The sequence below is a fragment of the Fistularia commersonii genome, chromosome 1, assembly GCF_037954325.1.
Source record: "Fistularia commersonii isolate RoL2024-O1a breed Wild chromosome 1, RoL_Fcom_v1.0, whole genome shotgun sequence".
In the NCBI taxonomy this organism is placed as follows: Eukaryota; Metazoa; Chordata; class Actinopteri; order Syngnathiformes; family Fistulariidae; genus Fistularia; species Fistularia commersonii.
In genome coordinates this window covers 16,087,298-16,100,157 of record NC_141284.1, presented here as the reverse complement: position 1 = coordinate 16,100,157, position 12,860 = coordinate 16,087,298, and the positions used below count along the sequence as shown (strand labels likewise).

Genomic DNA, 12,860 nt, shown 5'->3' with positions numbered 1-12,860 from the left:
CAGCATTACTCCCTCTGCGGGTCTTGCCACTGCAGCCCTCAAGGCAGGAGGGTTCTCCTGCCTGACCACTCGTATCACCTTCACCCTGCGCAATCTTCCTCTCTACAGCCATCTCCAAGGTTGCCTGCAGGGTCTGGGGGTGTTGTAGCTGCACCTGGACATGCAGGTGCACAATTTCTCTTGATATAACTGTACTATAATCTGCCCTCCACATTACTATCTCTACTTTTTTTTCCATCCACCCTCCCTCGCTCTCCACCAATCACAGGAGTGCATCTGATTTGACAAACCTGCAGTCCAGTGATCAGTGAAGGGCAGAGTGACGGGTCAACAACCTATAGCTTCTATTCCGGGTTGCTTCTCTCTATACACACACACACACACACACATATGTATTTTTTTTGGACTGGCACCCCTTTCATTGTCATCATGGTGACTAAGTGAAAGTGTATTTGGTGCCATCAAAATGCTGAAAGACCAATCTCCATCCAGGGCTCCCCGCCTGCATGAAGAGAGAAGAGAAGAATAAAACACATGATTGTGACGACTGGAGTCTTTATTGATCCATTTATCAAAAAAGGGAAATATTTGAAAGAAATATCCCCACCCCCTTTCCTCTTCAGTCTGCTTCTGAGACTTTTGTTTGTATAATTTAAGAAAATCTGTAGAACCTGCACATTCTGTGTCCAGATGGGAGGAACCCTTTCAATCCCTCCATTATTTCTTCCCTCGTCAAAAAAGAGAAATAAATCAGTAGTGTGTTTTGTATGGATTTTCAAAACAAAATATATAAAAAAGAAAAATTATGAAAAATACTTCATACGCCCACCAGCCTTGGCTCTTGTCTATCAGACCTCCACATCCTGAATTATAATGAAAGCAGGAGATAAATAAAGTAAAAATAAAGTTTTTTTAAAAATAACTTCCATTCACAGGAAAAACATCCCAGTTGAACCCACAATATTTACTTTTTAATTTTTTTTACTATTAGAGATTCAGCAATGATGAAATCTCTCAGGTGTCTTTCTATTTAAACCAGTGAATCTGGTTTAAATAGAAAGCAAAACTAACTCATAAGAGAGAAATTAATGACTTAAGTGATTATGATTTAATCTTACCCTTGTCAAAAAAATGTAATATAAATTTTGTTTTTGATTGACCTTCCTTGGCTTCATTTTTTTAAGTTAATTTCATGTTTTCATAATCAGCAAACATATGTAATCATCTTCTTATGTTTTTTTTTTTCTTTTACAGGAAAATGCGTTTGAACACTGTCTTTTTAATCTTTATGATTTTCAAACTTTCAGGTCATTCAGAAAAAAAATAGTTTGCAATTTAATGTACATTATCCAAAGTCAAATTTTTTTTCCAAATCCTTTTTCCCTCATCAAATTGTAATGTACAATCTAATTATGTCACATGACTTATTTGTCGCTCAACCCTGTTGTGTGACCTGAATGAGGTAATAGCCAATTTTTTTTAGGTAATTTTTAACTGGGCTAACTCATATTTTCAGCTTATTATTATTATTGAATCTTGAAGTGACGCAATCTCTTGGAATGCAGCTGTCAACCTTAAAGGGCTTCCAGGACATTTCTCGAGTTTTATATTGCTCTAGTTAGTTTCCTCCAGGTTTTCCAGGTGTTAGTTTCTTTCATCAAACTCTTGTTTTGTATTCAGAAGCTAATAAAGTCACATGACTGGGAAACATCCTCGCCCCCCTGACCCTGCTTCTTTCTCACCCGTTCTTCGAGTCGAGGCACTCGTCACGTGACCTCATCCAATGAGGAAACCCTGTGTTTTTGGACACAAATATAAACATGTCCGTTTGCTGGGTTCAGTCAGAAGGTGAAAAGGTGAGGACCATCCAGCCGATGACAAAGTAGAAGAGGAATACAGGGTAGACCACCAGACCCTTGCGGTTGGGTGGCTGGCTGTCGGCAAGAAAGGCTGTGGAGGCGAAGGTGGACCAGCCGAAGGACACACCGACCACAGCAAGACGCATGGCCAGGCTGATGGCTCCTTTGAAACCAAGCAACACCAGGCGACACACGACCATGGCGACAGTCAGCGGCATGATGCAGTATCCCAAAACGCAGAGGCTCTGGAAGAAGGAGATGGTGCCGCCCAGCAGTTTGGAGTTGACGGTGATGATGATGGAGCCGAACCACACGATGACGAAGACCTGCAGGGTGGGACAAACGTATACGAAATCACTGAAATCAGTTTAATCCCAGCAAACCACGAACCATTGGGATTCTGCCGCCAGTTTGCATTCAATACTAACAATCTAACTTGACTTTTCAGTTTCCTATGTTGTTTTGAAGAACATTTGTGTCATCTTTGAGATAATTCCAAGGGTCTGACCTCGGCGAACTGCGGCCCCCCCTGGTCCTGGCTGTCTGCGGCGCCCCCCTGCAGCAGCAGCGCCAGGGTAACGCAGAGTAGCAGCGGCCCCCACAGGTCCCAGTCCCGCAGCAGGGCGCTGCTCCGCTTCGGGTACAGAACGTGGACGAACTTGTTCCCCACGGCACGCAAGTCCCGCAGGATGGTGTCCCTCACCGGCTCGTCCAGCGTGGATATCTCATCGTCCAGCCCAGGGGAACCTATCGGCACCGCGATGTCCCCCTCCACCGGAGTGTCCTCCGGGATGGAGACGTCTGCTAGCCCCGCGAACGGTCTCCCACTCTCTGCCGCCATTTTGCCGTGGAAGGGACGAGATTAAGGACCACAGTTTGAGCCCCTTCGCGACGGTTACCGGCTCCGGCGCCAAACCGTCGATGCCGGGAGGCGAGCAAAGTGTCGGTTAACTCGGTGGGAACCGTTCAGGGGATCCGGTGAGGAGGCTCCACGTCAGCTGCTTGTTTATTTCCGTCTTCTTCGTCGCTTGTAGTCTTCTTCTACGGTTTTTGCTTGTTGTCTGGGGGGAAACCCGCCACCTACCGTGGTGGAGGTTAGGGAAAAAAAAACACACCACAAAAATAAAACAAAAAAAGCGTGATTTTAATATTTTCATTCTCACTAAAAAGGTAAAAAAAAACGATAAACAAAATGTATTTTGGGTGGTTAGCGTCCCTGGTTCTATTCCGACCAGGGGACCTTTCTGTGTGGAGTTTGCATGCTCTCCCTGTGTCTGCGCGGTATTCCTCCATTTGCCAAAGAAATATTATGAGTGAAAATTAAACTGTAGAAACTTCGGATGAAAAACTCACACGACTGAGATACAACACTGCCACTGCTATTAATAAAAACAAAACAAAATGTGTGAAAAATTCGATTATTAATATTTTTTAAAAGTTTTGTGAGAAATGTTTAATGCTCGAAGAAAAAGAAAATAAAGGAAAACAGATGAATACATAAATAGGTAAATACAAAAAAATATAATAAATTGCAAGGGGAATATAATATGTATTTAACTTGGAGGTTCACAAGAAATCTCAGACATCAAACAGCATATTTTTGGGTTTTTGGATTTTTCCATAAATTTTAAGGATTTTTTATATAATTCAAAATCGTTTATAAAGAACGTAAAATTGGGGTGACACTTTTGCATTCGGTTTTTTTGAATGAAGAACTTGGCCACGCCTAAAATAACATTGACACATAGTTCATTTCTTTTGTTGCTTAAAAGTAAACCAAACATATTGTCTTGAAAAATTAGATTAAACTTCATCTTTTACTTCCGGGTGTGCGATCGCCTGCTGATGACGTATAATTCCCGCGACCGTTGTTATGTTACATGCCGAGAGCTGCGTCCGAAAAATAAAGGTTCAATCCAGTTCTTGGATACAGAAGGCTGATATTCTGCTATTTGGCGTCCAGCCCGCCGGTAATCGATGTCGTTCAGAAGGACTATGTCAACATAAAGTCGCCGGTAGCGAATCTGCAGGATGGATTCCCGACGCAAGAACCTGAGGTCGGACCTGGAGGAGCTGCTCGGCCGCTTCAAGAAGACCGGCTCGGTCCGCTTTGAGCTTTTCTCCCAGATCTGGAAGGAAATGAAGTTCGACCAGATTTTCTAGTAAGTTCTGCATTTACACGTCACTTTGTTCTTGGCTGCAATCCTTGTAAGAACTACTCCGAAGGCCGCTCTCAAAAACAGCAAACGGTCTTCGGTTTGAAGCACAGTAATCATTAACATAGTGTGTTACAAAGCAAAAAAAAACCGTTTTTTGTCAATACTGTTTATTTTTGCATTTTTGTTGGATGCTAGTTCAGAATTGATATGGTTAAGTAATTCTTACATGCCTCACGTTTGATTTGAAGTTAAAAATAATAGATGTTAATAGAATTAATCACGTTATCTAATTGTGTGCACTTTGAAAATGACAAATAAAAATATTGATTGATTGACTGATTGAAATTCCGTCAATATTATCTTCTGTCCTGGGTAGTAAGTAATTATATTCAATAAGTTAGATCAATTTTGAGTCGTTTCTGTTTTACCAAGATATTATCTTGCTGTTTTTTCGGTGTTCATTCATTTCTTGTTTTTTTTAATTTTTTTTTTATCTAAGTTCAGTTTTATAGTTGAGTTGTGAGTGTTGCTGACGTGCAGCTAAACATTGTGTTTCAGTGGTATATCCGGACACGAGAGGCGTGTCTTCACCCAGCTGGCTCTGGACGAAACTGCCCTATTCTTCTTCCCTCCATTCGGCTTCCAGATCCGAGTTGGAGGTCTTTACCTTCTGCACTGCCTGTACCACTGCCAGACGTCCTCACCGCCCCTGCAGGTCTCTCTCAAACACACACCACACGCTGACGGTACATCAGTGACTGTCGTTGACTGTAGTGTGTTGCTGTGTGGCAGTGATTCGACTATCGCTGTGTGTCCACAACAAGTGTCTGTGCCATTGTGACGCTTACCTTCTGTCTGTAGATCCGTGTTGCATTGAAAGACTGGTGGCATGCAGAGCGTTTTGAGCGGGACGCGGTTGAGGCCCACCACCTGGACGTGGTTTTCATCCTGCGGCGCCTCCGGTTCCTCAGAGCCTTTCACTTCTGCAGCATGCCGATGTTGGTGGGCGCTAACTTCGTTGTCTCACCGATCATCATTGATAATGTGTTGATTTACTCTGTCTTAAACTGACTTATTTAGTCATGTTTACTTTTGCCGGGTTTTTCTAACTTACTTGGATTTTGGGTGATTTCAGTTTTGGCAGCCATTAATTCATCAGGGTTCTTTGTTTCAAACTGATTTATTGTTGTGCATTAGGAGATTTTCCTTAATTTTTTTTTGCTTAATTTTTTTCTTGATATAAATGTCTTACATTATCAGAATTTTCCAGAACTTTTTGAGAAAGTAAATTTATCACCCCTTGGTTTTATTTCTTTCTTTGAATGTATATCATTTTTTTTCTCAGCTTACCTTCCAGAAGAAGACTCAACCATTGCCCTCCAGGTTCTGCGAAGACTTCGTGGAACCTACATCACGTCCTCAGGAGCTGGTGGGGGCCGAGCTGCTAGAGGAGATTTCCAATATCCACGGCCTCTATGAGAAGGCCAAGGCCTCCGCCTACCACTCGGCTGGCGTGCAGGACCCTGGCACCAACCTGATCCGCAAGGACCTCCTGCCCCAGCTTCGAGCCGCCGTGATGGACTTTTACCTCTGGCAGGAGAGGAAGGTCTGCTGAGGGAGGGTGGATGGGTGGTTTGAGGAGGAGTGGGGAGGTGGAGGAGTTTTTTCCTTTAGTGATGAAACCACAGCTGATTGGTCTACTGTGTGTCCATCAGAGGGGGGAAGAAGAGGATGCGGGAGAGGGGACATCGTTGCAGCAGGTAAGTCACATGACCTGTGTCTCTGTCTTCGACTGGTCCAGTAGCTTTTGCTGACTTTACAAGTCATTTTTTAATTTCTTTTACAAATAAGAGATATTTATTCTCAAATTTTAATTTATTTTTAAATTTTAATTTTGAGATTTTTATTTCATGTTTATTATTTGATTTCCTTTTGAATCCCCCCCCCCCCAATTATCAAGGTGTTTTTCTCTTTAAATTTGTAGTTCTATTTTTGTGACAAGTCTGATTGTAGCCATGTCCTCAGAGCACCATGCGGGCAGACCTTCTCTCGTCTATCAAGTCGAAGGCTTATCAGCTCCCGTTGGAGGTTTGACTTCCTGCTTGTTGTTTCCTGTCGATACATTTTTTGAAAGCCCTCTGATGAAACCCTCTGCTCTAAGGCGCCCAGGTCCCGCCGCCATCGGCAGGTGGAGTCAGAGGCTGCCACTTCTGCCCCTGTCCACATTGCCACCCGTCGCCAGCCCCGCAAGCGTTCCCTAAAAGCCAGAACCCAAGAAAACCTTTGTTTAACAGGTAAAAAAAAAATCTTCAATGCCCCATGAACACACCAACCCACAGAAAACGTCCTGAATGCTCTTTAAAAACACTGAATACAAAGTAAACTGCCTGAAAACACCTGTAAATTAAATTGGCGTACTTTGCCTGCAAATTAGAAGGATAGAAAAAAAATAAATCAGAACTGAGCTGAAGGAAATGTTAAAATGCAATGAAAAGCATGAAAAGAAAAAACAAAGCTGGCTTGAAAATTGGCTTGAATCCACAAGAATTCTTCACAATCTGAAGAGAACTCACAAAATTTTGAAATGACCCAAAAACAAGCAAATGAAGAAAAAAAATAATAAACACATTAAATACAAATAATTTAAAAACCTGCCAAAATTGCAGTAAGTGAAGAAATTACCAGAAAAATAATCAGAATAATAGGAAGTGAACATAAAAAAATCCACAAAAACAAACAAAACAAGAAAGAAAAGACAGAATTACCTCGAAGTGACTGCAAAACGTCCTAAAACTTGAACTGAATTCACTCCATGAAATGAACAGAAGATCCACAGACAGAACGAAAGGACTCTCTGGAAGCTGAGGCGCAGCAGACAGAGGAAGAGACGGCGAAGACATCAGCCACCGTTATCCGCTGCCTGACCACGCTGGAGCTGCCGCCAGGGGATGGAGACTGAATCATGGGACCCCTGCTGCCTTCTACAGGAATAGGGAAGTTCAAAGCTGAATTCTGTCTTTTAGATATTTTAATGGATGTTTTTATTCCTTTTGTGTTGTGGATTTAAAGATGTTTCAAAGAAAGATTTTTTTAAATTAAATTACAGAAAACAAGCTGCAGGTTTTTTCCCTCAATGAAACAAAAACAAGAATCTGATGTTTTTTTTGTCCCTGCTAGAGAATCTGATTGATTGTTATGGTTAAAATGATGAAATGCTGAATTTTATGAAAGCCGTTTCCTGTTTTAAAAGTCTTTTCCTTAACTTAGAAAAACATGAATTTCTGCTGTGAATAAATGTTTTTCAATCATTCTGTTCCTCTTTCCCTTCAGAAGCACATATTCTAGTCACATGGTGGGGATAAAGATCCTGAATATCAAAGAAAATCTGAAACAAAACAGGCATAATAGAAATTAATGATTTTAGAAACAAAGTTATTTTTCAAAATTCAAATTGATTAAATGACTGAAAACCAAGAGAAAAGGAAAATATTTCTGATATAAGAACCAAGACAAGCAGCATAAGAAAATATGATTGAAAATCCAGGAGAATCACCAAGAAGTTTTGGAATCTAGACCTAAAATAAATTAAAATAACAAATGGAGTTGAACATTTAAAAATATATCTTCTTGAACACAAAAAATATTGGAACTCCAGCTCCACTGGAGGTCCTCCACTTACCTTGTAGAGCAGGGCATTGACACTGACGAAAACATGGTTTATAAGATCTGAATTTCACCAATCAGGGACCGGGAAGGTTCAGAAAGAAGTGAAGGCTTTCAAATCCTCATGGAATAACTTTTGACTCAAACCACTCTGAAAACTGCAGGAAAAAATATAAAGTTTGGGAAATATTCCTCAAAATTGAAAAAAAAAAAAAAGTACTACAAAGGCATTAAGACAGAAGGAAGGAACTGAAGTTCTCTGTGAGGGTCTGCAGAGGTGGACAGAAAGAAGCGCCAGAGATCTTTTTTTTCAATTTAATTGAAAAAAATAAAAACATACCACATGAGAAAGCAAAAGCAGTCACTGATTAGTTTTTTCTTTAAATCTGAAAATCAAAAAAAATGGACAAATTTCAAGTTCAGCTTAAAACTAAAAATAACTCAAGGCCTACAACAAAAAGCACATGCCTAGAGTTTTCAGATTTTATTTTCTCATGTTAAAAAACCTTCCCCCCTCTCTCTCCGTGTCTCAAATTTCCATCAAAAAACTGATATGTTAAAATAAAGAGTCCACACATAAAATTACGGTTTAATTCAGTTCAATGTCGCAGTGTGTTTGATGATCTGGGGGCAGTTTATGTTTTTTTTAGTTTTCTTTTTATTCAACGGGCTGAGTTGGAAATGAATGCCTGACAGCCCGCCGAATCACAGATGTTTCATTGATGCTAAATATTGATTCTGCAAGTCTGAGGCCCTTCATGATGATTCATTTCAAATCAGTATGCCCTCTGTATGACAGGGCAGTTATTCACAAACAATTGTTTGTTTAACAGTGTTTATGAAGGGAACCTTTTAAGGTGTTCTCCATGGACTCCAACTGTTAGCCTCCATCTCAACCACACGTGTCAATGTTTTCCTGACATTAGATGGAGGTTTTGTCACAAGCCGTCACATGACCAACAGTAGCCCCATGGTGGAAATCAACTCCATCGTCCTGCCATACGTGGGTTGTAGACATCCTTGGGTTCCTTCTGTTCTGCTGTCCTTGTCCTTCAGAGCGGGTTCCCTCCCAGGATATGTCCACTCAGCAGTGACTGGCCAGGATGTTAAAGAAGTGGTAGACGTCATCTTTGTCATAGACAGCCACCTCTGTGTTGCACTCAGAACACTGGACGGGGTGGTATATCTCATCCACCTCTATCCCCACTGGTGCAGGGTCAGGTGCCTGCTCCTCGCCCGTCTGGCTGCACTTCCTCCGCTTTCTCCTCCTCGGCTTCTGTTTGGAGTCCTTGTAGCGCAGAACCTCATCCCGCCTGACAGTGCAGTTCATGACAAACATGGCCCGATACTGAGTCCGGTATGTCTGATGTCTGAGAAAACACACCAAAGATCACAAGTTCAAATAACATTGTCATATGGTCTTCAAACCATCTGAATAGATCCAGGATTTTCTGACACATTTTAGACATTTTCGCTGAATTTGAATTTTAACCTTTAGATTCTTGTGTTCTCTTTTTTTTAATTTCTACAAGTTATTTCTTTTAATTTACAATTTTAGCTTTGTTATATATTTTTGTTTCATTCATTTAGTTTTCATTCTTCAAAATATTTGAAAATATTAGGATGATTTTTGTTGAATTTAATGTGTTTCACATCATTTACAGATATTTGTTCAACTGCAGAGCATTTCTGGCACATTTGAAGGTCTGTGATGTGATTTTTTTGCAGGGTTCTTTAAACTTATTTTAAATTAATTCAATTTTTTTCGCAACAGAATCCAACCTTGGCTACATAGATATAGTCATGTTATTGAATGTGGTCAGCCTGTGGTTGATATCTGACCTCTGGCAGTCAAGGCATAGGGTGGTCATACAGGCAGGGCAGTTGAGGACAGCATCGCTGGGAGATAGACCGGGAGACTGGGCGCGACCCCCTGCCACAGCTCGCTTCCTGCTCCTGTATCTGCAAACAAAGAGAATACGTTTGACTGCTGGGAGACACCAATATCTGATACCTGCTGGTGAGCGGTGCCTCACTGTCTGCGGCGGGCATCCACCCAGGCCTGGTCCCGATCGTCCTCCTCAGGGTCGTAGAACAGCTCGTTGTTGGTGAGGACAACGCGCTGCCTCCGCCTGCGGCCGCTGGAAGAACCTACAAAAGTAGTTGAGTCTTTATACCGCGTCGCCATTTTTCCAGTCAACGACAGCTCTGAAGTGGATTCTTACTGGGCGCTTCTTCATCCGGAGAGTCCTCATCGGAGTCAAAGTAGATCTTATCATACATCTTGGGCTTCGCTGGCCCCGAGCCACCGCTTCCCCCAGCGGTTTCCCCACTGACTCCGCCAGCGCTGATTGAACCTGAACAGATGCAGAAATATTTATAGAAATTAAAATAAATGGAAAGTGTGTAGGATATTAAATTAACCCCCCCTCCCCACTGCCAAAAAAATTGCAAGTTTACAAACCATTGAGGAAATGAAGACAATTATACCAACAGATTAGAAAAAGCAAGAAATCAGCAAAAATATGCAAGACATCAATTAAAAATAAGGAACATTGTTTTATTAGGAGTTGCAGAAAATCCCCTAAACCAACAAAAAAACATCAGAAGTTTGAGGATAAATTAAGACATGGTGGGATAGAAATTGGTTCAAATATAATGCTAGAATATCTGGTCAGAAAGGGGAAAAACCTACAGAGGCTCTGATACATTTATGTAAGCTTAACTCTTGAGTTTAAAATGACAAGGTTACAAAAACATTTATTGTAAGACAAAAATAAGGAGGCTCACCAGGGCCCGGTACCCCCCAGCTCTCCTCAAGGGTCTTCAGGGTGGAGCTTAGCTCGGCTTCCATCTCCTTCTCAAACTCGTCATTGCTGGATGACTCGCTCTCGCCTGTAAGGTACTCGCGGATCAGTTTCTTCTTCTGCTCTGGGGTCCCGTTCAGCAACACGTCCAGCTCATCCTCGGAGCTGAAATGATCGGCATATTAATGACAACAGAAAAAGGAAGACAAAGGAAGCAACCCTGTTTATCATTTGAAGGTTTAAGTTTCCTCTTAGAATCAAAGGAATGGAAAATTTGGAAAATGTAGATGCCATAACTAGAACAGGCAGCTTAACTGCACCCAGTGGCTAAATGAAGCAATTTGAGCTTTGACTGCAAAATAAGTGTGAAAAGTATCTTGCCTACCATCAATTGTTATCTATACTGATTATCCTACACTCAAGGTTAGGGTGCTGGAGCTGCTGAAACTGGGCGATAGGCAGGGTTCAAGGCCATATATTGAGACAAACAACCAATCACTATCATTCATACATCTGGACAATTTAGGGGTTTCCACCTTCTGCATGTTTTTGCAATGTTGGAGGAAGCCCATACAGACAAGGGCAGAACAAACAAACTCCACACAGGTAGATACCAAGTTGGAATTAAACCAGGGACATTCTTGGTGTGAGACTGAGCTGACCACTGCTCAATCGTTCTGCTCCTGACTAACAATAAATAGAAGTGAAAATCAAAAAAAAAAATGTGAGGAATTTGCATGTAGTGATTTGAATTCCCTGAAAAAAAGCAACAAAGTGGAAGATGAATTTTGAGGAAAAATATCAGAAAATAAAAATCTTCATACATCACAGCACGGGGCAAAACATAACCATGAGAGGCTTGTGTCATATAGACCGATTAAAATTACCAAGTACAGTGTTTTCAAAATATTTGTGACAAAATCTCACTCGGTCAAGTTTCCCAAAGCTCTAATATATTAGTTTCGGAGTGTGATGAAAAATTTTATCGAAGAACATATAGAATGATTCTTCCACGTCAAAACCACACAAACCTCCAGACAGAGGATACAACCGTCAACAGAAATCAAAGGTTTCAGCCATAAACTTAGATTTTTTTCGTGCTGCAATTAAAACCGTAGCTATTAACATGTAGAGTATTTAACCAGAGATATATTCCGCCACAGACTTTAAATATTTGTAGGAATTTTATGTGGAGCCGGTTTGTTTTCATGTTAGCATTAGCCAGCTAGCAGCATGAGATCCGTGGGCTGCGTTTCCGTTTTTAAATACAAAAATTATTTTGACTCCCACCTGGTCGCAGCGCGGTCCTCGTCGCTTGGCTCCTCAATTTCGTACGCATCGATATCCTGGAGTTTGTTCAGATGATTCATGTTTACCGTTTAATAAAACCAAAAACGGCCCCGCCACACGACATTAAATGCTAGCTAGAATGCAGCTTCGATTTCTTCTTCTGCTTTAATTTAATATACCGGAAGTCTGTTAAGTCTGATATAAAAGTCTAGCACCATCTACTGGCGCACTAAAACTGCCACCGAAGGTAAAACAAATATTCTGACTATTTAAACGTATGCGTTGGTTTGAATGAGAAAAAATGTTTTCCAGTAAATTTTGACCATTCATATATGTTGTCTGATTGGTTTGGATAATTAGAAAACCTGACCTTAGTGACAAAACTCGGTTCAATGACATGGTCAATCATTAAAACATACATTCAAAATGTATTTTCTTGAAAAAAGACAAAGCTAAAAAACATATCCTCTTAACATTTTTTGGGGGGAATTTGAAATTATGTCATAATAACCCTTCAATTATCAACGGCAATACAATAGAGATGATCAGAAAGATATGATGAGGATCCTACATGCTATCAGTGTTGCCCTTCTATAAAGCCACCACAAGATGGAGACAAAAGATAACAAAAACGCCAAAAGTAGCTCCAAAAAGTCTACGTTCTGGGGTCAAAGGTAGACGGGAGCTTTTATAATATATTAGGAATCACGTAGAATGAAGTCTGGAGTAGTAGAGAACTATGTTAGACACTCTCGCAGGACATGTATGCTTGCTGGGAGACAGTGGTGAGGTGTGCTGTAGGGGTAACAGAGAAGTTCAAGGTTGAGATGGGACTCCATAAGGGATCAGTTCTGAGCCCCTTCTTGTTTGCAGTAGTGATGGATAGGCTGACAGATGAGGTTAGACAGGAATCTCCATGGACCATGATGCAGTGAGAGCAGAGAACAGGTTGGGGAAAATCTAGAGATGGAGGTATGCGCTGGAAAGGAGAGACGGTTAGTCGCAGCAAGACAGATTATATGTGCGTGAATGAGAGGAACCCTCTTCACACAGGGGCTACAGGGAGTGGAGATCAAGAAGTT

At 41.2% G+C, this 12,860-nt stretch overlaps 3 protein-coding genes across 5 annotated transcripts; 1 reads left to right on the top strand and 2 right to left on the bottom strand.

Moving 5' to 3' along the window:
- Positions 1-538: 538 nt before the first annotated feature.
- yipf6 (Yip1 domain family, member 6) lies at positions 539-2,889 on the bottom strand. Its single transcript, XM_086151218.1, has 2 exons — positions 2,368-2,889; positions 539-2,185 (listed from the first exon to the last, which is right to left on the bottom strand). The coding sequence occupies exons 1-2, from the start codon at positions 2,698-2,700 to the stop codon at positions 1,838-1,840; spliced, it is 681 nt and encodes a 226-aa protein (XP_086007344.1). The 5' UTR covers positions 2,701-2,889; the 3' UTR covers positions 539-1,837.
- Positions 2,890-3,054: 165 nt separating this feature from the next.
- LOC147237578 (snRNA-activating protein complex subunit 1-like) lies at positions 3,055-7,326 on the top strand. 3 transcript variants are annotated; one of them, XM_086151196.1, is made up of 8 exons: positions 3,055-4,021; positions 4,577-4,764; positions 4,880-5,020; positions 5,364-5,624; positions 5,734-5,778; positions 6,032-6,106; positions 6,180-6,312; positions 6,844-7,326. In XM_086151196.1, coding segments are annotated over exons 1-8 (978 nt in total). In that variant the 5' UTR covers positions 3,055-4,020; the 3' UTR covers positions 6,978-7,326. The 3 variants fall into 3 exon arrangements, with proteins under 3 accessions (XP_086007322.1, XP_086007304.1, XP_086007314.1); XM_086151178.1 differs by having other exon boundaries at positions 3,497-4,021; positions 4,577-4,733; XM_086151188.1 differs by having other exon boundaries at positions 3,508-4,021; positions 4,577-4,733; positions 6,044-6,106.
- A 935-nt stretch (positions 7,327-8,261) lies between these two features.
- Positions 8,262-11,929, bottom strand: eapp (e2f-associated phosphoprotein). The gene is made up of 6 exons (XM_086151207.1): positions 11,779-11,929; positions 10,472-10,653; positions 9,907-10,038; positions 9,718-9,832; positions 9,524-9,643; positions 8,262-9,051 (listed from the first exon to the last, which is right to left on the bottom strand). The coding sequence occupies exons 1-6, from the start codon at positions 11,856-11,858 to the stop codon at positions 8,766-8,768; spliced, it is 915 nt and encodes a 304-aa protein (XP_086007333.1). The 5' UTR covers positions 11,859-11,929; the 3' UTR covers positions 8,262-8,765.
- Positions 11,930-12,860: the final 931 nt, after the last annotated feature.